Below are 27,046 nucleotides of genomic sequence, written 5' to 3' on the forward strand. Positions count from 1 at the left end.
ACATGATGTTTATGGAGCTAGGCGCCAGGCCTCTGTCGTGGGGTTTAGTCAAGAGGAGCCACGCTGCAACAGTACCCGATAGAGCGAACACAGCACACATCACTGGTCTTGTAACTAGCACCTGCTTTTAAAAACATCAACGTAACCTGCAAATATCAAAACCTATTTGAACATCTCTATGTTACTGATATGGTTCAAAAAGTACAAGAAGCAACTTTACTTATTCGAGACTGCTGATCGTTGCCTCTCACTGCAACATGACAACATCTGCATTTTAATTAAACAGAACACTGCATATTCCCTCCTTACATTTTCTAAACTCTGCTAGATTCCTTTCTTACTAACCTTACCCGTTTCAGCCATTTGAAGTTCTTGTAGATATCCAACTCTCTCTCCAGTCTGGCACACATAACTTTCTTGTCCTTAGAGTAGTCGTCACCAACTGGTATCAAATTGTGTTGAGAGTGACAAAGACAACTTACTACTATGTCTTACCCAGCTGCTATGCTTGTTTGAAGACACAGCAATGTGCCCCCAGCTGTTACAAACTTGAGACCAAAATCCTGCAATTACCATCGTCACCCCTCCAGGAATGCCCCTAGTTTACTGAAACCACAACCTGGACAAGCCTATCATGGGAAAATGGATTAAAATATAAAAGTAGTGGGCAACAATAAGCCTATAAAACTTCACACACTATTCAAACCCATAACATTTTTGTGGGTATTTGTTTTGAGTGTAAACACTTCAGAGATGTCAAACAGCCCAGCCTGGCTCAGTATGTTACATTCTTTCCTTGAGGACAAAACAGCTATGACTACTGTTGTGTGGATGTCCAGGAGGCAGGTTGTCAGCAGCGAGTTGTCCCACTGATCAGCACTGGTCCTCATTTACTTCCACTGTTAATGACAAGGATGTTTGCACCACTTGCAACAACCCAAGTTTACTGACCACACACGGCATGGTGAAAAGGTGGATGCGTTGTTCGTAAAGGGATCTGGATGACCAATTTTCATTGGCAGCCCAGAGCTCACGGCAATCAGGCACGGGGTAAAGGAAAAATTTAATATCTTCAGAAGATTTTCTCCAAGTCCTGGGTTGCATAACACAAGAAAAACACCTTGGAGTTATTCAAGAATAACCAGGATGCTGTAACAAGCAAATTGCCAATGCTCTTTGGATGAGTGACAAATTAGCAAGGGCTTAACATTTTGCACAACTGCATTCACCTCTGGCACCTGACAGGACTTTACATCGCTGGCATATGGAAGGGGTTTAGCCTACATTCATCATGCCTGCCCACACATTGCCGCCTTTCAATTAAACCAACATTCTTATGCAAAGCAAGGTCAGAGAAACGCTAGTGAAATTATTCAATACCGTCATGTACTGGAATTCAGCTGCTGCAAAACCCAGGCTCTATGGATAATTGATGGTCAATTAGTTACCACCTGACACAACATTCGTTTGAAACTGGTGAAGCTCTGTTATCGGTCGGGAATGCTGCTAAAATTGAATTCTTCACAAAGCAAACGACAATCTTCAGGGAATTTAAAGCGAGGCATCAAACTGAAGTCATCCATCACTGTGACATTAACTGTTGCTCTGTACAGTGCAATGCACACATGGACAGATAGAAAATCTTTTCCATCTTCTTTAAAACAATTACAATAATTGCAAATGTACTGCAATTTGAACATTAAAATATTTTCTCTCACACAGGAAGACAATACCAACAAAATCATTAGATGGAAAGAGGCTGAAGGGCTGGGGACCTTTGGACCCAGTAAAACTAATATTCTCCAGTTAGTTATAGCCATACAGCAAGGAAACAGACCCTTCAGCCCAACTTGCCCATGCCGACCAAGAAGCCTAATCTACATTGGTTCCATCTGTCTGTGTTTGGCCCGTATCACACTAAACCTAGAATATAGACACGAAATGCTGGAGTAACTCGGCGGGACAGGCAGCATCTCTGGAGAGAAGGAATGGGTAACGTTTTGGGTCAAAACCCTTCTTCAGCTATTCTTTCTCTGCAGAGATGCTACCTGTCCAGCTGAGTTACTCCAGCATTTTGGGTCTCTCTTCGGTGTAAACCAGCAACTGCGGTTCCTTCCTACATATTTCCTCGAAACCTTTCCTTTCCACGTACCCGTCCAAGTGTTTCTGAATGGTGTTACAATTCCTGCCTCAACTACCCCTCTGGCAGCTCGTTCCATATACCCACCCTCTGTGTGAGAAAGTTGCTCCTCAGGTTCTTATTAAATCTTACCCCTTTCACTTTAAACCATTGTCCCCTGGTTCTTAATTTCCCCCTACCCTGGGTAAAAGACTGTGCATTCACCCTAACTATTACCCTCATGATCTTAGACATCTCTGTAAGATCCTCCCTCATCCCCAGTTTCCACCTGCATTTTCCCCTTCCCTTTGTCTTTCCATTATACATTCCCGTATCACATTTGCAATGGAAGCTGACGAATAAAATTGGCAAGTGATAATTTCAGAAATCAGAAAAGCTTTATAATTACAAGCTGAAATTTTAAATAGTTTGCTTTCCAAATGGGCCACAGACATTTGCAGTAAGAAATTCTACAGGAAATATACACAAAATAAAGACAATTTGATAAAGTGCCTAGCAGAAGCCATACCTGGCATGTTAACAAACTCTCTTCATTAACATCTCCTAGATCTTGGAGCGCCCTTATCTTTTAATCTGTTCCTGTTTTGAAATACAGCGTTCAAAACTTTAACGTCAAAGGCTGCTGAATCATCTAAGGCTGTATGTTTAAATTTTCCTTCTTCACTATCTCCTTGCCTATTTATTTTATCAAAATAGATTGAAGATTTATGTCTCTGCTTTTTCTCCCTCTCCATTAATATTCTGAAAGACAAGTACATAAATATTGAACAAGCAGTATTTATCCAAATTCTACATTCAGCTCCTATAAGTTACAGTAACGCACTACATCCGAAACACCAAACCATTGTGGATCGGCACAATTGCAAGTCAACATGCTGCAAACTTCAGAAGAGGCAAGTTAAATGTATTTAAATAGTATGGTGTTGAATCTCCAGTTTGTACTTGTGAAAAAAGATTATGTTGATTGGTAACAGAATGCAATTACCACAAGATGCACTGCCTTGCTAACTAAACCAGCTTTTTACAAGATTTAACGTTATCAAATATAGAGGACAAGTGAGAAAAGGAGGACGTCCTTATACCACAAATCTCCCACAGCTGAGAAGCAGCTGATTAGTTGTCTTCATTTTGTCACTGTGGTGCCAGTCTAAGGATGGGAAAGACGTTCCAGCAAAAAACAGCCAGCCACAAACAAATACAAAAGAGGGAATGTTATTCACCAGGTGGCTCTGCAGCCATTCAGCGAGGAGTTCTGCAGTGGAGTCTGGTATCTGACAGCGTAGTCCATCCTTTTCCTCATTCTCCATCAGCTCCAGCAGTCCTCGAAGGTCTTCCACCAGGTGTAATACACGTAGACCACCCATATAGGGGGAGTTAGGCGACTGGCAGTCAAACAGACCATTCGAGTAGTCCAAGGTCTTTGAACCTAGTGAAAGACGAATGGGTAAAGGTGAATGCTGTCACGCTCACTTTGACCAACGGGGGCCGCGTCATAGCTACAATACGGTCTGAATGTCAATCGTTGGCTAAAGCATGTCTTGAAAAACAGACAATTGATGGGCTGTCATATATCAGGCTAATGCACCAGAAGGAAATTCCTGAATGCCTAACATTGTAAATGTAGTTATATCAAGCTACCACAACAATCTCCTGAGCATGGCATCCAGTACTTTCATCCAAAACAGTGAATATATTGATAAATTCAGGCTATTCTGTGAAAAATGACAGATGTAACTAATTACATTTTACAATATATGATTAAACAAACTAACAAACTCACTCGCATCATCCTGGGATGCGAGCCAGGAATTTATTTTTGAGTGCAGCATTTGAGAGAGGAAGAGAGAGTCTTTAATCTATCAAAAGGATTCTGCGGTTGGACTGGGAAAATAAGAGCAATTGAATTTGTATTTACACAAAATTAAGGGAAGGGAAAGGGGAAGAGAGCATGGGAGAGGGCAAGGAGGGAAGAGAAGAGATGCAGTGCTAGGAAGGTTCTTGTCAGAGCACGCCACTTCTGAACCTTGGTCATTACTGACAAGGAAGCAAATGGTTGCAGACACTTTGTAGGCTGGTCCCACACAGACACGATAAATCTGCAATGGTAGCGTTAGTCGGGGGATTAAGGTTGTCCAAGACATCCACGAGTACACGTGCATCACATGCCTTCCTCCCAACGAGCTCAATGTTAATACAAACGGGCACCCCCCCCCCCCCTCCCCACCGCATTAATATTTAAGCTGTTGTGTAAATCCAAGCCTGTAGCTGGGGTGAGGCAACCAGGCAAGTGCCTTCTCCAGGGAAATCATTCTGCACTCCCACCCAGGGCAAGTCTCTGATCTGATGGATATCCGTGGATGTAGAAGACTGCTCCGCTTCAACAGGACAAAAATAAAACTATTACCTTCCATCATCTGACTGCAGCTCATCCGTTTTATTACCAGCTGCCTCAGGAATCTCATTAGTGATTTTTTTGCTGGAGTTGTCCTGGGGGGGTTTTATAATACTATTCGCAATTAGGTTCTTGTTTGAACACATTGGCATCTAGACATGGCTCTCTGTACCAAATACTTTACAGAGTCAATCCCAGAATCAGTCTGCAGAAGGACCTGAAATGTCGTCTGTCCATTCCATCCACAGTTGCTGCCTGAACCGATGAGCTCTGTGTTCAGCTCCAATAAATGTTTATGGTGGTTACTTATGGTTGAGAGTGAGTCACTCAGGATTTTCTTACCTGCAATAATCCCATCCATTTGCTCCAATGCAGCAGCTAACATCTCGCTGGCATCAGTCATCTTTTTATCCTTGTAAATCAGTCAGTGCCACACCTGATCCTGGAAAATAAGCAAAGCAAGTCAACTCCATTTGTCACCTAGGCAATTGGAAGCAATTATAAAACACTCTTAGTCATGCAATATTCATCAGTTAATACCTCTCAATTTTATACAAATGTACTGGAACAGCATATTAAAAGGGAACAGCCATCCAAATACACTTAACTATATTTGCAAACAAAAGCTACAAAATCTAAATGAGGGAGAGAGAGAGATACCAAAATGGAGCAAAACAAATATCACTTCAAATCCAAAGTAGACCCCCTGCAGTTCAATTCGTAATTCCAGCTTTGCAAGGGTTTGGATACTGGTACAGCTATTGCCAAAAGCAGCTACACAAATTGCTGGTGGGAGCTGGCACGTCGCATGTGCTGGCAGAGCAGAGTGCTCCCAGATGACCTGTCGTGTTGCAGTCTTGCAGTGCCGTGTACTCCAACTACCTCTAGGTGTGACCCGTGAGTCAAAGACAGTGGGAGGGAGCTTATAGAAAGGGAATTCCAGGTTTCTTGGTACTTTGCCAGTCTCAGCAACTGACTTCAATTCTGCATTATTTGTGTGGGCCTAGAACGCTGCTTCACCACATCACAGGGACTTACTCATCTTTTTCCAGGGAGTAAGGTTTGTCTTTGCTGGAGCAAAACCAAACTGCTGGAGGAACCCAGCAGCATTGGTGCTGGGGGGGGGGGGGAGGGAGTAATTATTGATGTTGTTTCAAGTTGAGACATGCCTCCCCCCTTCCCCCCTTCCGCCCCCCCTTCCGCCCCCCCCCCCCCCCCCCCCCCCCGTGATGCTGCCTAACCCACTGGGTTCCTCCAGTTTTTTTGCTCCAGATTCCAGCATCTGCAGCTCTTGTACATTGGGGGGGTTTTCTCTAATGGCAACAAAATGGACTCAAATCTTTTCTTTAAAACTCTCCAGAAATGCTGCCTGACCTACTGTGTTACTCCAGCACTGTGTCCTTTTCTGAAAATTTTCTTCACTATTGTTTCCAACAAACAAACCTATTTTCAGGAAACAAGGTAGCAAGCTTAGATTTCATTAAAATACAGCTAATGGGGCAAATGAGAAATAAAATCTCAATTTTAATCTTGTTCAAACCATGCTGAGTACAGTACTCAGATTTATCAGGCGAAACTGCTTTATTTGTTCCATCAGGCAGCTGAAACTTGGCACACACAAACAATGAAATCACAAGAGACATCTTCATAAACGTCTTTCCAGTAAGTCCCAGAAATTAACAATCATGTGGGAGCAGGAATAATATTGGCACATGTGCATAGATGCATAGTTCTGGAGCTATTTATGCTGGTGAATATCCACATGGGTCACATACCACAGACACAATGGATAGGACTTCCATCAGGAGGACTCTTAGACTGGCACTTAGTCTAGAGTTAGTGGAAAACCGGAGGTGGATTTTGTCTAACTTTAAGGAATGTTCTGCTTGGTTTACAAAATGGACTCTCGTTCCTGGCCACAAAAACAACTGCTCGAATCTGAACAAGTTATTTCCAGTGCTTATTCCTTCAACAAACCTGCTTCCTCCATCCAAAAAGAGGCCAAGATAGTAAATATTTGTGAAGTAAGGGAGGTAGCTGCCTGATATTAACTTCTTCTCTTTAGTTTTGTTGCACACAAATCCCAGTGCAAAATTTAGGATAATTTTTGCTGTTTTCCACAAGACTGGCAGTCTCCCAATAATAACACAAACTTAAATAAATGGGCAACCAGCGGAATTTATTTTAAACATTAGTTCATGACTTGCTGCTTACATAGAACTGTGCAGCACAAGAACAGGCCCTTCGGCTCACAATCCTGTGCCGAACACAGCGCAGAGATCAACTTTCATCTTTCCGCACATAATCCATATCCCTCCTTATCCAGATGCCTATCCGAAAGTCTCTTAAATGCCACAATCGTACCTGCCTCAACTACCTCCTGTGGTAGCTCGTTTCATATACCACCACCCTGTGTACAGAAAAGTTGCCCCTCAGATTCCTGTTAAGTCTTTCCCCCCTCACCTCAAATCTTTCCCCTGATCCAGTGATTCGCATTGTTGGGTTTCGAGTCCTACTAACCTGAAGGACTTCTGCAAAATATATAGGGTTTTACAACAATCTGGTAGTTTCATGGTCATTGCAACTAATATCAGCTTTATATCTAGAATTAATTTAACTAATGACCTAAATTTAAAGTCATTAGTTATTGTAGTGGCACGAAGCAACCTTCAAACATCTCCAATAAACTAGCACTTAACTGCCTGGATTGCATATTCTCAATGATAAAGGACAATTCTATCCTCGATCCTTTGCCCTGTAGTAGTTATTCTAAGAAACTATCACCAACTCTAAAGTTACTTGAAACCTCCTGCAATATTCTTGCCCCACTGTCAGCATTAACTGAGCATGGTTCCATGAATTCTAAACCACAGAAAATCAAAGCGGGTAACTTTACAGATTAAATGGTTTCCATTTCTCTTCAATGGTAAAAATTGGAGGTAGAATCAAGTTGCTAGATTTCCGCTGCGACTCTTAAGTTCATTATCTAGATTGAATGTTTCCGTCTCTATCCAAAGTCCTGTTGACACAGCAGCTGTGCCATTCAATATGATCACAGCTGATAATTTATCTCAGTACCACATTCCTCTCATACCCCCTTGATGTCCTTTACATATATACATCTCTTCATTAACTATATTCAGCAACATGGTGTCCACTGCCCTCTGCCTTACACTTTATCCCAAGGTACCGGTAATTCTAGATGCCCCCAGCAAGGGGAAACATTCTGCACACATCCAGCCTGTGAAGTCCTTTTAGGATTTTCAAAGACAACTCCTTCCATTTTCTACCATTTGCACAATGCCAGTATTCATTAATCTCGCCTCTTAAAACGGTGCTACCATTTGAGGAACCTGTCTAGTGAATCTTTATTTACCACATATAGCCACGTGGACATGCAGAGAATGGGGGGATATGGATCATGGACAGGCAGAATAGATTAGTTTAATTTGGCACTGTGTTCAACACAGACAGGGCTGTATTGTGCTATGTTTTATATTCCACATTCTAAATCACTGGTTGACTTTCATTCCTTTTGGAGTTTACTGGCGACTTCCCTTACACTTATGGCCTCTGGTTTATGTCTCCCTCAACTAGAAACATCAAGTTTACTCTAAGCTTTTTCATAACCATATTTTTTTCATCATGCCACCCTCTGGTCATTCAATCTTACCAGACAAGTAAAACTTTTCAATTCTATTTATCATCTACATGAATCAGTTCTGCCTCAAGACCTTTTGCATAATGTGAACTAAATCTAAGCGCAATGCTTCAAATCTAATGGAAGGTTCTACAAGTTTAATATTACATCTGTTAATATTACACTGTTTACTTCTGTCTTGGGAAAAAAAACTACAGTGCTTTGCTATTATTTTTAAATTCATCATATAAAAGATGCCAGTCTTTGTGGCTTAAGCAGTCAAACAATACATTCTTACAACAGTCACTTTAAATTAATTTGTAATTACTGAGGTCACTTAAGGCTTTAGTTTAACTTGTAATGGGCAATAGATCAAATACAGTACAAAACAACATAGCAACAATTACTAATGGTAACTGATGTCATATAACATCACATCACAGAGTGCACATTTAATCGGGCCGGAGGTTACCATCGTGCACTGTGGACAACACGAGTTATCAAACCACCTTGCCACAGATCAACCCTGACATTAACCACAATAACCCAACAATACATAATATTAGTTGATAGATTGTGAAAATCTAATACATTAAATCATAGCGAGTGAAACAAAGTTAATTTCAAACATTGAACTTGTTGCAATAGAACATTTTCAAAATGACAACGCACCTTGAGGTATATTCCATTTGACAGTATAAACAATCAGCAGACATCCTGACTGGTTCAGCGTACCAGCACAGAATACACTTGTTATTGGAGATTAAAGCATTTCTCCAAGGACCCTGGGCATAATATTAATGTAGCATGCAATGATCAACCTTTTGCTTCAGAGCAGCACAGACAAATAAATCCTTTTCAGCCAACCGTCCTTAGAAACCTTGATTAATGTCCAACAGAACATGTAATGTGATTATGCAAACCAATGCAGTCAAAATCTGAACAAGAAAAAATTCATTCCATAAATTCTTTGTCAAAACCAAAAATGCAATTTTTATGGTCGGAGAATACTTTAGGCTGCAGATATCACTCACTAGCCCTTCTGGCAATTGCTCAATACCTCCTTTCCCAAAGGATTTGATTAGGCAGTTAGTTCAGAGAAAGGGGCCGAGGTTAGAAACAAAGAACAGCAGATGCTTGTTAATACAATCTGAAGAAGGGTTTCCACCCAAAACATCAAGCATCCATGTTCTCTAGAGATGCTCCCTGACCAGCTGAGTTACACCAGCACTGTCTCCTTTTGTTTAAGAAGCCCAGATTGCTCTTGTACTCCAGGGTGATTTTGGAATAGATTTTTTTTTAGAGTTAGAGATACAGCGCGGAAACAGGCCCTTCGGCCCACCGAGTCCGCGCCGCCCAGCGATCCCCGCACATTAACACTATCCGACACACAATAGGAACAATTTTTACATTTTACCCAGTCAATTAACCTACATACCTGTACGTCTTTGGAGTGTGGGAGGAAACCGACGATCTCGGAGAAAACCTACGCAGGTCACGGGGAGACCGTACAAGCTCCGTACAGACGGCGCCCGTAGTCAGGATCGAACCCGAGTGTCAGGCGCTGCATTCGCTGTAAGGCAGCAACTCTACCGCTGCGCCACCGTGCCGCAAGGCATCTTATCCACAAAGTAATCCTCAGATAATACAGACCCATTGGAGATAGCAAGATCAAAGATATGGCCATATGCAACAGCAGGGAAGCTCATGTGGTGGACAAATTTGAATGAGGTCACAGCAATCTTTGGAACCAAAGAATTTAGAATGTTGAAACTGTTTACTCCAAAAAAAGAGGGAAGATCATTCTGAAGCAGGCACACCAAGGACCTTGGTCTATGTTGCTGACAAAACCCTCATCTTCTGACTTTGTAATGAAAAGCCCCTTTATTCTCCTGAGATTGCAGCACAGGCATGGCTGAGCCCTTCAAATTTACAGAGCAGGGTAAAAAGAATCGCATGCATACTGATAATACCATTGTATAACTTGCTTCGTACATTTTCTTTAAGCTTTGCCCCTCTCAAATTAAAGCTAAGCCCTTTAGTCTTTTGCATTTCCACCCTTGGAAAAAGTTCTGACTGTCTACCCCATCTGCGCCTTATCATAATTTTATAATTTCAAGAGGTTTACTCTGTGGATAAGATGCCTGCTATTCCATCCCGGAGTACAAACAACCTCCAACACTTCAGACCTCCTCTCAAACTACGACACTTTGGAGAAAACAATCCAAGTGTGTGAACTCTCCTCTAATCCTGGCAGCATTCTGGTAAACAAGAACAGAACAGTGGTGCAGCGCCAAAGACCCAGGTTTGATCCTGACTACAGGGACTGGCTGCTTGGAGATTGCTTGTTCTCCCTGTGACTGCATAGATTTCCTCCAGGTGCCTCCCACATCCTAAAGGCATGTGGGGTTGTAGGTTAATTGGCCACTAATGCTAGGGAGTGGATGAGAAATGTGAAGGGGTCGTTAGTGGGAATGGACTGAAAGGCTTGTTTTCATGCTTTATATTTAAACTAAACCTCATCTGCAACCTCTCCAAAGCTTCCACATCCTTGCTGTAACGGGGCAACCAGAACTGCACACAATATTCCAAATGCAGCCCAACCAAAGGCTAAAGGTCAAAACATGACTTCTTGATTTATACTTTTCTTTAACTGCCTGATATTGGGCCGCAAGTGACCACTCAGCCTCTTCCATTATTTTGGCTTTTCGTCTGTCTCTCTTAATATTCTTCACTCATTTTGTTTTCTGTTCATCATCTTACTTGCTCTAATATCTTTGGATTTCTAGAGTTCTGTGGTTGCATGCTGTGTATGCAAGAAATGTTTTAATTAGCTTTACTTAAAATCGAAAATTTTGTTGTCTTGTTCTGAATTTCAACCTACTTAGTCGGATGAATCATTCACTCTTTTTTTTAAATGACTCTGGGGATGTGGACAAGGTTGCTATGTGGAAAATATCAGAGACATTTAGTTACCACAAGTGTTCTGGCCAATGTTTAAGCCCTTCACCTTCAGAGAACATTAATACAAGATTTGGCCCGAAACGTCAGTTTACATCTGCCTCCACAGATGTCCCTTGACCCGCTGAGTCCTTCCAGCATTGTTTTTTGTTCTAGATTTTGGCGTCTGCAGACTCTTTTGTCTTCTTTAATGCAAGTTCACCCGGTCCTTGACCACTGCTTGGACTCACAATTACATGTATTATTTTGCTATATAGGTATTGGATGTTCGCTAAGGTATCTCAATCTTCTCTGGAGGTTAAGCCATTCAAAAACATAAATTTCAGGAGGAACTCAGCAGGTCATAAGTCATAAGTGATAGGAACAGAATTAGGCCATTCGGCCCATCTAGTCCCCTCCACCATTCAATCATGGCTCATCTATCTCTCCATCCTCACCCCATCCTCGTGCTTTCTCCCCATAACCCCTGACACCCGTACTAATCAATAATCTATCAATCTCTGCCTTAAAAATATCCATTGACTTGGCCTCCACAATCATCTGTGGCAAAGAATTCCATAGATTCACCACCCTGACTAAAGAAATTCTTCCTCATCTCCTTCCTAAAGGAATGTCCTTTAATTCTGACGCTATGACCTCTAGTCCTAGACTCTCCCACTAGTGGAAACATCCTCTCCACATCCACTCTACCCAAGCCTGTCACTTAATGATCTGGATGAAATCTACAACATTCTTATCAGTTGCACATTTCCCCCTGTCTGAGAAGCATAGAACCCATAGTTACAGTTTCTTGTGAAGCGCAGGCAACATAAATTTGGGAGAGATTTTATAAAAACTCGGTAGATGTTAAGCCTTTTGAACTCACTATCACAGAACACTGCAGAGCCTCAGTCATAAAGCTCATTCAAAACTGAGATCCAAAGATTTCATGAGACTGGTAGTTTTTGGGTTCCGTTAATGGTCCCTTCTGTAAGCCAACTTTGCCCAAGTCAGAAACGACCATTTTCTGCATACAGTTACAGAGTTATATATCACAGAAACAGGCCCTCAAGTCCAACTTGTCAAATCCAACCAGGTTACGTACCTGAGCTGGCCCAATCACATTAAATACATTCAAACGTTTCCTGGTTTTTAAGTACAGGCAGCAAATGAAGGGCTAAACAAAAACACATTTTAGTTTTATACTGACATAATGCCCACTCAAAAAGGAAAAAAATGAACATTCCATTAGAATGGTAAAGGAGAAGAAATACCACAAATCGAATTCTTACACTCAAACCATGTAGACCAGTACAATTGGAGACCTAAAACTTTGACTTAGCAAGAACCTGATCTTTGCTTGACCGGAGAATCTCTGCGAGGCATTTAAAACATGTGGGAGTACATGTGAGGTCAAGCAGCAGCCATGGAGGGAAATGGACAGAAAAGTTACTTCTTCAGACACATCAAGAGTCTAGCATCTCCAGACACCCCTTCAAAGTGCTTTTAGTGATGAAGGCCATTATCTCAATAGCCTTAACTTTTTACCAGAACCGAACAAGTCAAATCTTGAGCCTTCCCTAGATCAGAAGTCCATCATATAATCACAAAGGTTAAACCAATATCTTGATCTGCAAGCATGGAGGTTAGAAAAAAAAATCCACCACCTGCAGCATTTTAAAACATGTTGCACACCAGTACAAAGATTTGTGTTTTCATAAAATGCATGTATCTGTCAGAACTGAAATGGTAGTGTTTATATCAAACTTAGAAGCATATGCATCTGATAGCAGAAGACTGAAAGATCAAAAGAAATGGATGGAATAGTTTCTACTTTCTATTTGTACTTGTCTTTGACAATACTAAGGGATCAGAGTAGGCAAATGGGAGAACTTCATGCATTGCTCCAGCAAAGAGCATCCAAGCAACAACCATCCTTCTCCCAAACTTTTGTTGTGGTCATAGGTGATATGATATAAACAGACCCCATGGCCCAAACCATTCATTAAATCTTTCACCTCTCACATTAAACCCAAACCCCCAAGTTCTCAATTAACCCTGACTATTCAATCATCCTATCTATTCCCCTCATGATATTTTACATCTCTATAAAATCTTCCCTCAGCTTCCTGCACTTCAAGGAACAAAGTCCTAGACTGCCCAACCTCTCCCTATAGCTCAGGATCTTGAATATCGGTTTACAAACTTTAAATATTTTAAATCTCGTTAGTACATTCTCCTAACTTCGCCCGCTCATGGCTGACATAACAGCCAAGGCAATCAGACTAATAAGGTTACAATTAAATACTATTAGATAAATCAAATCAATTACATATATCCCCTCGAAATGAAAAAAAAGTCAGTGAACAGATACAGCAAATTAAAGGCTTAATTCTTCTATTATCTCATTTAAAATTTGGGTAGGATAGTGAAGATCAGGAGGGAGCAATAGCATGAAATGAGAACAGGATAATTTCTCATCCCAAACATATTTAGCAGGCCATGCACATGCCAAGAAACACAATGGAGACAAACATTTAATGAAGATTTCTACTGCTGCAATGCGAACTGATTAAAAAGTTCTCAGAATAACCTTGATATGTGCCTTTGTGTGTTTGTTTTTGCATTGTTTTACTATTTCCATGACATGAGGTACAGCAAGTCACCTTCTGCAAACCCAATCGACAGATAGAAAACACAAATATTACTAGCCCACCCGGGTTGAAAACTCAAATATTAATTTCCTACAAACTACAATTGGATTGAATTTAGGAATATCAATGATGCAAATGCTGCTCGTAAAAATAAAAAGTAGTACACCGTTCAAGATGGTAGCTGATCTACCCTCTCAAAGCCATTTCTCCTCTTTATCCAATTATTTCCCAATTGCCTCAACATCCACAAACCTATCAGGGTTCTTTTTCTAATGAATTTAGTGACTTCACCTTTACTGAGAAAACATTTCTAAGTATGTTTTCCCCAATTCCCCAATCTCAATCCTAAAATGATCGTCGCTTAATCTGAGATTATAATCACATTCTAAACTCCTCAAATGGAAAACACCCTGTAAATATTATGTAGTTTTAATGAGATCTCTGATTCTCAGTCTCTCGAGAATACAGTCCTCGCCTACTCAATCATACAGCAAACTCCCTACCCCTCTCTGGTATCTATCAATCTATATTGCACCTCCTGGATGTTATGTGTATCCTTTTTAAAAAAAAGTAAAAGAGACAAAATGTATATTCACTGCTGTAAGATAGTTATACTAAAGCCCCACATAAGTGCAATATTAAATCTTTACTCAAATCCTCATGTATTCTCAATGATTAATGGTGATCCAATTGCTTGCTAATAATTGTTTAAAACCAACAAGAACAACCATCTCGCACAACCTTAGAAATCATGTGCAAAAACAAATATAATCTTTGAGGTTCTGTTAATATTGGTAAAAAGCCAAATGACTAAACAACATCCTGGTAAGGGAACAGCTGCAGCATATTAAAAAATCTACCATCAAGCGGTTGCTTTCTGATATCTAAAGCAAGAGAAGTCACCACAGCTTCACAAGAAAAAAAGCAGCATTGAATGGAAATTAGAATACGGTTATGGAGACCCTCTTTTGACATTCATATCCAACACATCTTTCAAAGTAAATTATTTTCTATGAAACTAGAGTACATTTTCTTAAAATAGAAAGTTATCTTATATTTTAATTCCAGTTAAAGAACAAAGAGAACTCGATAATTTATCTTGAAATACCTTGATTACAATTTATGGAATTATTCCGATTGAACTTGAACACGACAATGTCAATATTCAAGAGCTTTTATGCCTACTAGGCACCTTGCCAAGCCCCAACAAGATTATAATCAAAATGCTTCAAAATTAGATTGTGGAAGAAAATGAGAAGGCAGCCTGGGTGTAATTCTTAGACTACTTTCCCGATGCAAAGACTCACAGCCAATGGAAGCAGTTTTACTCAGTCTACTCGATTCCTCATAACAATGTGCAAACCTTGAACAAACTGCACCCACCTTCTGAATTACAAGGAATGCAAATGTATTTTATGCCTCCCCTCATCTTTAACTTTGAGTCTAAGCATTGTTCTGCTTAGTCTGTTCTATACTCCCAAACTCAAAACATCCTTCCTTAACAGCGCCAGAAGTCTGTAGATGCTGGAATCTAGAGCAAAGAAACGAACAGCTGGAGGAGATCAATGGTCAGGCAGCACCTATGAAAGGAATGGACCTTAGACATTTTGGGTCAAGACTCTGCCACTACTTTGAAAGAATGGAGGGGAGATAGCCAGTATAAATGAGTAGGGGGAAGGGGATGGGGGTGCAGAAGGCAAGAGCCAACAATGAAATGATTGGTAACCAGTTCTAGATGGTCACAGTGGACAGAGCACAGGCAAAGTGGTCACCTAGTAATGTGCATCTCACTAATGTCGAATAAGTTATGTTGAAAGCACCCAAGATGATAGATGAGGTGCATGCGAATCTCTGCCTCACCTGGAAGGACTGTTTGGGTTCCTGATGGTGGTGAGGGTGAAGGTGGAGGAACAGGCAGTGCACTCAGTTGACAGGAAAGTGCACAGGGAGGGATAGGAGAGGAGCAACCTATGGAATCATGCAGACAGTGGTTCCTGCAGAAAAAAGAAATGGGTGGAGAGGGGAAGATGTGACAGGATCGCATTGGACCTTGTAGAAATATCGAAGAATGATGTGCTGACTACAAAGGCTGGTGGATGAAAGGGAAGGTTCAAGATTCTGTTTCCTAAAGGTTGATATCTGAGTGTCATCCCCAAGTCTCATCTTGAGAACTGATAAGGCAGAGGTGGAGAAACCAGGAGGAAGGGACGGCATTCTTACAAGAGACAAGATGGAAGGTGGAATCGTCTAGATTGCTGCGGGCATACAGTAGGTGAGTAGTAAATTGCGATAGATAATTTGTCTCCTGAGGTGGAGACGGAAAGATCAACAAAGGGGAGAGAGATGTCAGAAATGATCCAGGTAAATTTGAGGACAAGGAGGAAGTTAGTGGTGAAGTTGATAACACTGATGAGTTCCATATGGGTGCAGGAGGCAGCACCAATGCGGTTGCCATTATAGAAGAGAAAGAGTTGGGAGTGATGCCAGAATATGGTTGGAACAAAGAATGCTCCACACAAACATAATTGGGGCCCAATGAAGGCACAAACATAATTGGGGCCCAAGTGAGTGCCCATGGCTGTGTCTTTCATTTCTAGAAAATGGGAATTTGTTCAGTGGTCCACATGGCTGAGTATAGTATTAGTAATGGGGAACTGCTTGGATCTATGTTCTGTGATGGCCAGAAAACACCATTCTATTTGCAGAGAACATTCCTTGTACACATCCTCTAGATACAAGATCAACATTCCACTGACCATTCCGATTATTTGCTGTTCCTCCCCAAAACACTTTTATAATAATTGTAAATGAATCACTAAGTCTCTCTGGATAACTATTCCCCTTTTATAAAGTACTCAGCTGTCTCAAAATTCAGTCAATGACTTAATGTTGCTTTCATTAAACCCTTTTGCCAGTTTTACCTTTATTTATTCATGTGCCTTTACACTTCTGCATTGGTCATATCTACAATATAAATTCCTAATTATCCTTTCTGAATCTTATCACTCGAGCAATTTCCTAGTTAGATCAAAAAATTGCTTTGAATTTCACGAGCAGAAACTTAACTGGCATTGGCAACACACTCCCAAATTAGGTACAAATTGGAAATATTCAGCAGGTCAGACAGCATCTGCGGAAAGAATATCAAAGTTATGTTTTAGACAAAGAGACATGCAGTTCAGTTCTGACGAAGGGCATTGGACACAAAACCTTTAATTGCGTATCAACATTGCCTAAAATGTTGCTTGACCTGCTGAGGATTTCCAGCATTTTCTGTTTTTATTTAATATTTCCTACCTGGACAGTTTTTCCCATGATCTTTACCCTCAAAATTACTGTCACTCACAAAGGAAAAGTAGCAAAAAAGAAGCAAGGGATGTTGCTTCTGTAACAGAAAACAGAGTTAATAGTCCAATGTGACAGATTTGTTGCCGTTGTTGCCTGGTAGAATGTCTAATTTAATGATCAGCTATTAAGATAATTGAAGCAGCATGACAGGGCACATAAATGAAAATTAAGCTTAAATGATTCCACTTTAATTTACTCGGGAATATGATTATAGTTTCGCAAATTAACTGAGTAGCAGATGAGCAAAGCAAACATCACCTCTCAAGTTCTATGAGAGGCAGCTGCAATCTTCCATGCTGTTACTGAACTGATACAGTAGACATTCGTTTAGTCAATGCAAGAACCCAAATGGCAAAGGAATCAACACATTGAGCAAATCATTATTATTAATGGACATTAGGGCAGATATGGACAAGAAGGGTTTAGAGAGCTATGGGCCAAATGCAGACAAATGGGACTAGTCATTATGCCAACTAGGACAGCAGGGCCAAAGGGCCTTCTCCGTGCTGTACAGTTCCATGACTCTTATGACGAGCAATAGACACATCCCACCGCTAGCCACATCATCTCCTCCCCATCCCTTTCCACCTTCCCTTGGGACCACTCCCTCAGTGACTCGCTGCTCTGTTCATCCCTCCCCACCACCCCGTCATGACTCTAACCGCAGGAAACGCAATACTTGTTCTTGTACCTTCTCTCCCACCATCCTTCCAGGCGAGGCAAAAATTCACAGGCAATTCCAACCTTGCCTACTGCAATTGGTGCTCTCCATGTTGCCTCTTCTATTTTGGCGACACAAAGCACAGATGGGACAGAGCACCTGGGCTCGGTCTGCATTGTCTAACCAAGCTAATTCGATACCATTTCAATTCTCCTTCCCATTCCCACACTGACCTGTCCATCCTTCGATCTTATCCACTGCCAGGGTGAGTTCCAGTTCAAACCAGAGGAACAGTACCTCATATTTTGCCTGGGTAGTCTACAACCCAATGGTAAACATGAATTCTCCAATTTCAGGTAACCCTTGCCTCTTGTCCACCCCCACCCCTCTTCTTATCCAGCTTGAGTTCTCTCTTTATCCCCTTTCCCATTATTCCCCTCTCATCTTCCATTTTCAACCCTCTCCTGTTTCCATCCATTCACTACCCACACATTTCACCTACCAGATGTCTCCATTCTCAAAGCTCATCTGCCCTTTCCTTCCAGAGGAGGATCTACTATCATCTTATGTCTTGTTTCTGGTGCCTCTAGCCACCTACAAAGCTCAGGTTACAACAGATTAGTCAGCACAACTTAAGTGCCATAACTTAAATTCAGACATCGATACAAGAGCGAAAAAGAAATGCAGAAAGTCGTGATGATAAGGCAGCTTTCAACAGAAGACAGCAGCATGGAACTAAAACACCCAAGTAGCTGTGGAGCATTCTGGACAGGAAAACTGGTCAAGGGCCATCCCTGACCAGCTCGAGGAATTCCTGCTCACGGAAGCATTCCATGGCTGCTGTCTATACGAGGGAATTTTGGTGTTGAAGAAAATTTTGGATTGACTGGGTGCATTTTGTTTGAATGAGACCAAGCGGATTTGTAATTGAGCTGAAAACAAAAGGTTATAAACCAGGGGTTACGGAGGTATAATGGATGTAAAATGATGAGAGGGATGACAGATATTTCTTCCAGCTGGAAGGTTTTGAACATCTAGAACTCATTGCTGAAAAGGTGACAGAGCCAGCAACTCCGACATGATTTACAAAGTATTTGGATGTGCATTTGAAGACACCAAACTACAAGGAGGAATGAGAGATGATAGCAAGACCAGACATAACAGGCCAAATGGTTGCATTCTGGATGTACTGCAGCAACTGGTGAATCATAGATCTACTCAGGACTGAAATAGGTCCTGCAGCCCATGCTGACCAAGTTGCCTAACCAAACTAGTCCCATATCCCAGCCTTTGACCCAATCTCTTCAAACCTTCCCCGTCGACATATCTATCTAAATATAGTTTAAAAATGGTAAATGTATCTACCTCGGTTACATCCTCTGGCAGTTTATTCCACACACCCATCAACTTCTCGTGAAAGAAGAAGCCCCTCAAATCCCTTTTAAATCTTTTGCCGCTTACCTAAGCATAAAGCCTCTGTTTTAGACTCATCCATCCTGAGAAAGAGATTGACCGTGATGATATCTATCATAATTTTATATACCTCTACAAGGTCTCCTACATTCCAGGGGGAAAAAACCCAGTCAATAACACAAATTCTTCTAATAACACAAATCTCTCTGTAAATCGTACTGAGTGGCAATATGACTATAAAAGAGTGACGAGAATTGTACACAGGACTTCATCATGTACGAGTGTAACATGATGTCCCAATTCGTAAACGCAATAAAAAAACTTGAGTAACTCAGTGGGTCAGGCAGCATCTCTGGTGAACATGGACAGGTGACGTTAACCATTATCTGCAGTTCTGTGTATCTATATCCCATACTCAGTACCCTGACTGATGAGACCAAGAGTGCCAGACACCTTCTTCACCATCTTGTCCACCTGCCACCACATGCATGAAACTATTGATTTGAGCCCCTAGGTATCTCTCTGTCCTACATCGCACTCCAGGACTCTACCAATTACTTTGCAAGTCCTGCCCTGTTTGTCCTACCAAAATTGAATACCTCACATTTATTGTAATTAAACTCCACCTGTTATTTCTCAGCCCATTGGTCCAGTTGATCAAGATCCTATTGTAATCATAGATAACCTTCTTCACTGTCCACTAAACCACCAATTTTAGCGATATCTGTAAACCTACTGACGATGTCACCTACATTTGCATCCAAATCATTAATATAAATAACAGTGGACCCCAGTCTGGATCCCAGTGGTGCACCACTCGTCTCAGGGCTCCAGTGTGAAAAGCAATTCTCCAACAGCACCCCTAACATCAAGCCAAAACTACTTTAGTTCAGCATCTCTACAGAATTTAGTAATTGAGGACCCTGGATGCTAATCTTATTGTATGTGTCTTCTGCTCGATAAGTGTAAAATAGATCAAAATCCTGGAAACTCTTCAAAGCATCAAAATGAAAAAGATCATTAGGGAGACTACTATATTTCCATGTGCACTGATACATTCCTGGCAAGATCACAAGTACAAAATGTTTTAAAAGGTGGCAGAAATATACAGCAAGTCCAGAAGTATTTGTAAATAAAATATGAATGTTCAATACAATTCCCCCGAATCCAGATAAACAGATGGCATTCTGCATATTGGCATTTACGGTAGTTTCAATTTTGACAATTCTGAGTCTTTTGCTGGCATTTTTGAAAATCCATAATTTTTTTAAAAGGCATCATCTATACTGTTTTAATAAGAAAAGCAGTTAAACCACAAGTGTCCTTGATAACTTTGCTTTAAAAAAAAAGAAATACCTAGATTTTGTAAAAGCCAAAGAGAAAGTGCATTTAATATAGTGCAATGTAAAAATGCTGAGATTAAACTAAAGCAAAGTTTAAGCAAATTATATATTTTCTAGGCTAACTTCACTGTAATGCTGATGAAGTCTTCCCATTAAAACAGGAACCTATCGCTTTTTTAGATGAATGCAAGAATTCTCTAGTTAAACAGCAGGAGTGCGGGAATGTCTACCATTTCTCTCTCAAATAACATTACTGAAACACCAAAAACAAAAGTGCTGGGGAAACTCAGCGAGTCAGACAGCATCCGTGGAGGGAAACGGACAGATGCCTTTTGGGTTAGGTACCTTCAGACTTCATACTGAAACACAAACTGATTTCAGAATGACATGATTACAATAATTCAGCCCAGCTCGTCTGTGCAAACTCACTGAAAAAACGACCCGACTCATTATTGCAAGCTTTTGAAGTTAATTATTCAGGCACTGCATTCCACATTATAACTCACTGTATTACACTTCTGGCTCATCTACATGTTACGGAAAATCTGTGCCCTCTGACAAAGATTGAGAGACAATCTTCAACTATGGGAATAATTTCTAATCACTTTGCAAAGACCTTCCATGAACATTTCTACCTAATCTCCACTTAACCTTCTCTGCCTGGAGCCTTTGCTGCAGTCCCTCCAAGTATTAACAGCCTGGCATTACTTAAATATAAAACACCAAATGCTGGAGTAACTCAGCAGGACAGGCCTCATCTCTGGAGAGAAGGAATGGCTGACATTTCGGGTCGGGACCCTTCTTCAGTCTCAACCCGAAACATTACCCATTCCTTTGCTCCAGAGATGCTGCCTGCCCCGCTGCGTTACTCCAGCATTTTGTGTCAATCTTTGGTTTAAACCAGCATCGCAGTTCCATCCTACACACTAAATATAGAACCTTGGTTTCTAACTTTGTCAAACCAAGTAAATTATTTTGGTCTACATTTGCAAAATGCTCCTTCACAATCACTGCTATTTAAAAAAAAAAGTTAAATCATTAATAGGTATTAAATGCTGGATATCCACATCCGATGTGGAAATAGGTTTGCTTGCCAATTTTGGCAAAGTACTCAATGATCAATGGCCTGAACCTGTCACAGAACAAAATACAGTTGTCTTAAAACACCTAGAAGACATTACCCAAATTCATTGGCTTTGTTGCATGAACCCCATTTTGCTTCTCCTGATGCCCGAGGAAGTGGTGGCTTGAAGGGCCAAATGGCCTCCTCCTGCACCTATTTTCTATGTTTTTCTATGAAGTGAAATCCCCATAATTGGTATTTCGTGTTGGTCAGTTTGTACACCCCAACGTGAAAACTGCCAAGAGGTCTGGACACTACTGCAGCCGAAATAATCCAGCTTTCAGTTCCTGAACCAATACTCCAGGTAATGAGCTGATGATCAATTAGGACTTGCCCTCTGAATACACACACACCCAAGCGGAAATCTGACAACTGCAGTTCGCTGAGCAAAGGTTATGCTGGAGACATCCAGTAAATAAACTCCACTTCCACAGGAAGCTTGGCGACACAGGTGGAGGGGATAGCGAATGCATTTGGCATGCTTGCCTTCATTGGCCATGGCATTGAATATTGGAATTGGGATGTCATGTTGCAGCTGTAAAATTAATCATTACACAGGCTGCATTTGGGGTACTGTGTACAGTTTTGTTAGCTACACTATGGGAAGGATGTGGTAATACCCACATTTGCAACTGGATCCTCAACTTCCTAACCCATAGACCACAGTCAGTAAGAATAGGCAACAAAACATGCACCACAATATTTTTCACTATTGTCTTGCAAGGCTACATTCTCAGCTCCTTACTATAGTGGAATGTCATCAAAGCCCATCTTATTCATTAACATCCTTTACCAAAGTAGATCCAGTAACCTTAACCAATTCAGCATTTTAACTCAAAATCCAAACCCTCGAAAATGCCCTAGCAGTCTAATCAGTTATATTATACCACCAACCTCACCACAGGCCCTGCTGGGGGTTTTAGGCTGAACCACAACCTTCCCATGCAATTATCAAATGCTTCTCTGCCACCATACTCACAACCCATTGGAGAATTAAAAAATCCCAAATAACAAATTTCATGTATGCTTCTACCTCATCTACTATACCCTGCCAATGCCAATAGCTATAAATCGGTAACTTAATGCCTTTTTAGTTTTCTACCATGTTATCAAAATAGTTTTTGTCCTTTGCTCTGATTACTTGCCATCTTATTTTGCACTCTTGCTTTTTTAGCAAAGGCCCACATTCTACACTTTTTCTCCCATCCCAACAATCCCTGGAACCTCAACTTTATGACGCCTCTAATACTTTTCCAAGTATTTTGGTCAAGGCCAGGTTCAGCGTGCAATGGTAGAGCTCCTCTCTTCCTCGTATGTTATCGGTGTCTCTTGAGGTGGCTCTCCTCTTGCCACCAATAAACATTTTTCACCCTTTTTATCCCGAAAAAGAATTAAACACATGGCTTAGATGGTAATCTGAAAATTACAAGCTTCAAGTTCAAGCAGGCTCCCTTTGTTTTTTGGTGTGTAATTGATTCAAACACAGCTTCTTCCCCGGTGCAATCAGACTTTGGAACAGTTCTCCCATAAACTAGGGTATAATCCTGATCTTCCAACTTATCTCATTGCAGACTTTGGTCTTTCCTAACACCATATTCTGCTCTTAATTTCCTCTTTGTACTACCTGTTGTATTTGTATAGGGCTTGATTATACGTGCATGATGGAGACACAAGGAATTGCAGATGCTGGAATCTTATGCAGATTGTGTTGTACACATGAATATTATGATTTAATTTGACTGGATACCACACAATGTTTTTCACTGTATCTTAGTATACGCGACAATAATTAATCAATACTAGACTACAGCAATGTATTCTTCCTATTCCATTTCAGGACAAATGATCTAAATCACCTGCTAGGTCTTTTTGCATTGACTTGTCATTATGTTATTAGTAGCAATCAAGTTCATAAGATTGCTAAAAAAAACATCAATTACAACGGATTGGCTTCTAAAGATCGTCTGAACAGGATGAAGTTACTATCAGGCAAGGATCAAATGCATTCCAAGCACAGCAATAGCATTTTATTACACCGACATTACTCTCTAAATGTTTCCAGAAGTCCTTGTGTTCTTGGCTTTAAAGGCAAATCTGTTCCTCTTCTTCACTGCCTTCAACCCATACAATTAAAACTTGTAAAATGGAAGGATATTGTTGTACTTAGTCATATTGCCATTCATTAAGGCTTTTGGGACTATTAGTACGTAAAACTAATCCTTGATTGCACACAATGTTTTCCATTATATTTTAACCCAGCTGCCGAGTAACAGATAGTTAAGGAAAACGGAGACAACAGTGAATGCTACACATGAAGTAAATCACGACAACAATCTACAATTTGAACTCAGTTCATTGACACCAGTTTCCAGGAGGAATTTAAAAAAAATCTCAAATCAATTTTTGGCCTTCCTTGCACAGTTCCATAAACTGTTTTACATTGACTGTGATTCTGAACCAGCTGACAGAAAAGATAGCCGGCTTACTGAAATATTCCTATTCCAAATGAAGTCTTAGCCATGCAAATACATAGCATTTCAGAGCTGATTCATATTGTAACCGCCTAATACTGAATGTAGTAATAATTAAATGATTTGGAGACATGGGTAATGTAATTGTACATTAACCAATGAACGTAATTATCATACCAAAGCCAGATCGGAGTCCCAGGAAGGAAATGCAAAAGGTATTCTTTCACATTTACTGTCTTAAACTACAGTATCTAACCTCGTCAGACCAACAATAATTAGGCAATAGGCAGTACTGTAGTTTTATATTAATAAAATCAATTAATTCTAATCAAACCATGAGATCCACAGTAATGCAAACCAAATCCAGTTTTATTCAATTCAATTCAATTTACACAAATTACTAGTGTTCAGTAACCTCTGCCCGCCTCCTCTAATTAATGGAATTGGTGTTGTGCAAACTAGATCCAGTTGGAACATGAAAAAATAACACTTTTTAAAAGCACCCATTTAAAAAAAAAATGAAATTAGGCATGCATTACCTTAACCAGCAGTAAGCAACATCAAATTAGTCAAGAGTGTTTTATTATGACACAAATAGAACAATGAAATTCTTACTTGCTGCAGCACAACAAATAAAAACATAGTACACTGTAAACAATATGATAAATGAGATATATATACACACATACTCACAAGTACACTCCACCAACCTCATCTACTGTATCCTCAGTTCCAGGTGTCAACGTCTTTACATCAGTGAAACCAAGCGCAGGCTCGGTGATCGTTTCGCTGAACACCTCCGCTCAGTCTGTCTTAACCTACCTGATTTCCCGGTTGCTCAACACTTCAGCTCCCCTTCCCATTCCCAATCTGACCTTTCTGTCCTGGGCCACCTCCATTGTCAGAGTGAGGCCCAGTGCAAATTGGAGGAACAGCACCTCATATTTCGCTTGGGTAGCTTACACCCCAGCGGTATGAACATTGACTTATCTAACTTCAAATAGCCCTTGCTTTCCCTATCTATCCCCTCCCCCTTCCCAGTTCTGCCACCAGTCTTACTGTCTCCGAATACATTCTAGCTTTGTCCCACCCACTCCCCTAACATCAGTCTGAAGAAGGGTCTCGACCCGAAACAAATATATATACATACACACACACTATATAAAAACACGCACAATAAACAAACAAAGTAGTGCAATAATAATAATAATTAGATTTTGAACAGAATGGTTATATCTCTGAGTTGGTAAGTAATAACATTCATGTTCATTTTTTTGTTAACACTTCCCTATTCTTGGATTTATTTAATTACTCTACCTCCTTATTTCTAATGTAGAAGATTTCAATGGTTCCTAATTGGTATTGGTATCAGATTCTTATTATAACGTGTACCAAGATACTGTGAAAAGCTTAGTTTGCGTGCTGTTCGCAAGTACAAGGTGGTGCGAGAGAGGAATAGAAACCTAGAGAAATTGCAGTGGGTAGAGCAGCATCTCTGGAGAAAAAGGACGTTTCGGGTTGGGACCCTTATTCACATTTCCCACGTTATACCGCCAGTTTCTTGCCCACTCATGTATCCTATCTAAATCCATTTGCAGTCTCTTTGTATCCTTCTCATAACTTGCTAACCCACTTATCTTCATATGATCAACAACTTTGCCTAGAGTAGGCAGTTGCTTTATCCAAGTCATTAACAGGTTATAAATAGCCGAGGTCCCACAGCATTCCCTGTGGCTTCCCACCAGTTACTGAAAGACATTCTTTTCATCTGTCAAGTACAAGTCCCCAGCGATTTAAGCACAAGAAATGAGCAAACAATCCCGTGTTACACAGGCGTGGAAAGTGGGGGGAGGGTTGGTTTGCTCCACTGTCAAAGATTCCATCTTTCAACTGAGATGTTAAACCAGGGCCCCATTTGCTCTCTCAAGCAGATGCAAAAGAATCCCTGACACTATTTCAAGCAGCAAGGGAGCTGTCCAGAGTGATCGGCCTGTATTTATCCCTTAATTAACATCACTAAAAACAGATTATCTAGTCATATCACATTTCGGGTTGTGGGATTGTATTATGTGCAAATCAGTTGCCACGTGTCATCCATTACAACAGTGACTACTCTTCAGTTGTGCTTCATTGATTGAAAAGCATTTCACATGTCCTGAGGTCATGAATACAATTTTCTTTCTTGTATTTGGGCCAGGAAATGGAGACAGCATACGTGGGGCAAGGACTAATTGGACAGATCTTTCAAGCTTAATTGCCTCTTCATCATTTACTATTCTAGGACTCCAAGAATAAAACCCACTACACTTAATATTTCCCTTACCCTATGTTTAGATTCTAATGTGTGTTTCTATTTACTTCAAAACTAGTATCAAGATTGTTAAATTTACACTGCATTTCAAATACCCAGGCTCCTCAATTTAAACTTAAATGGTTACTTAGCAGCTTTTTAAGTGGAATGGTTAACTAGATTTGGCTTCCTGTAATCAACTTAGTCTAAGTCCACGTCTGCCAAGGTTTATCTAAATTATAACAATTTACCAAAACAAAAAGACCAGCGGTTTATTGATTTATTATAAACTTTTGCCGACCCCGATTTGCACTGTCTATTTATATCCAGTGTTTAAATCTTTAATCCAAAGATATAATGTCTTATAAATGTTGAATTTTGAATTTAGTATTGAATCCCAAGGGCAGTAATCTTCATGGAAGGAAAATGAGATTGTGTTTTTCAAGCTTGCAATTGAGGTTCGGGTGGGAATCGAATAGAGTAATGAAGTGAAAGACAATTGAACAGTTTGAGAGGGTTGTGTAGGAAAATAACTGCAGATAATAATAATAATAATAATAATAATAATATTCATTTATTGTCATTGCAACGAGTACAACGAAATTTAAAAATAGCCAATCCTGACGGTGCG

At 40.5% G+C, this 27,046-nt stretch overlaps 1 protein-coding gene across 8 annotated transcripts in view; it reads right to left on the bottom strand.

Annotated features, from left to right (window-relative positions):
* ppfibp1b (PPFIA binding protein 1b) overlaps window positions 1-27,046 on the bottom strand; it is a 94,383-nt gene that overhangs the window by 47,977 nt on the left and 19,360 nt on the right. For all 8 annotated transcript variants that reach the window (XM_078417101.1, XM_078417102.1, XM_078417100.1 and 5 more), the window contains exons 2-3: window positions 4,875-4,974; window positions 3,361-3,566 (exon numbers count right to left, since the gene is read on the bottom strand). In XM_078417101.1, the coding sequence (XP_078273227.1) occupies window positions 3,361-3,566; window positions 4,875-4,935 (267 nt within the window). In that variant the 5' untranslated portion in view covers window positions 4,936-4,974. The remainder of the gene's footprint in view (window positions 1-3,360; window positions 3,567-4,874; window positions 4,975-27,046) is intronic.

The sequence above is a fragment of the Rhinoraja longicauda genome, chromosome 20 (genome assembly GCF_053455715.1).
Source record: "Rhinoraja longicauda isolate Sanriku21f chromosome 20, sRhiLon1.1, whole genome shotgun sequence".
NCBI classification, from domain to species: Eukaryota; Metazoa; Chordata; class Chondrichthyes; order Rajiformes; family Arhynchobatidae; genus Rhinoraja; species Rhinoraja longicauda.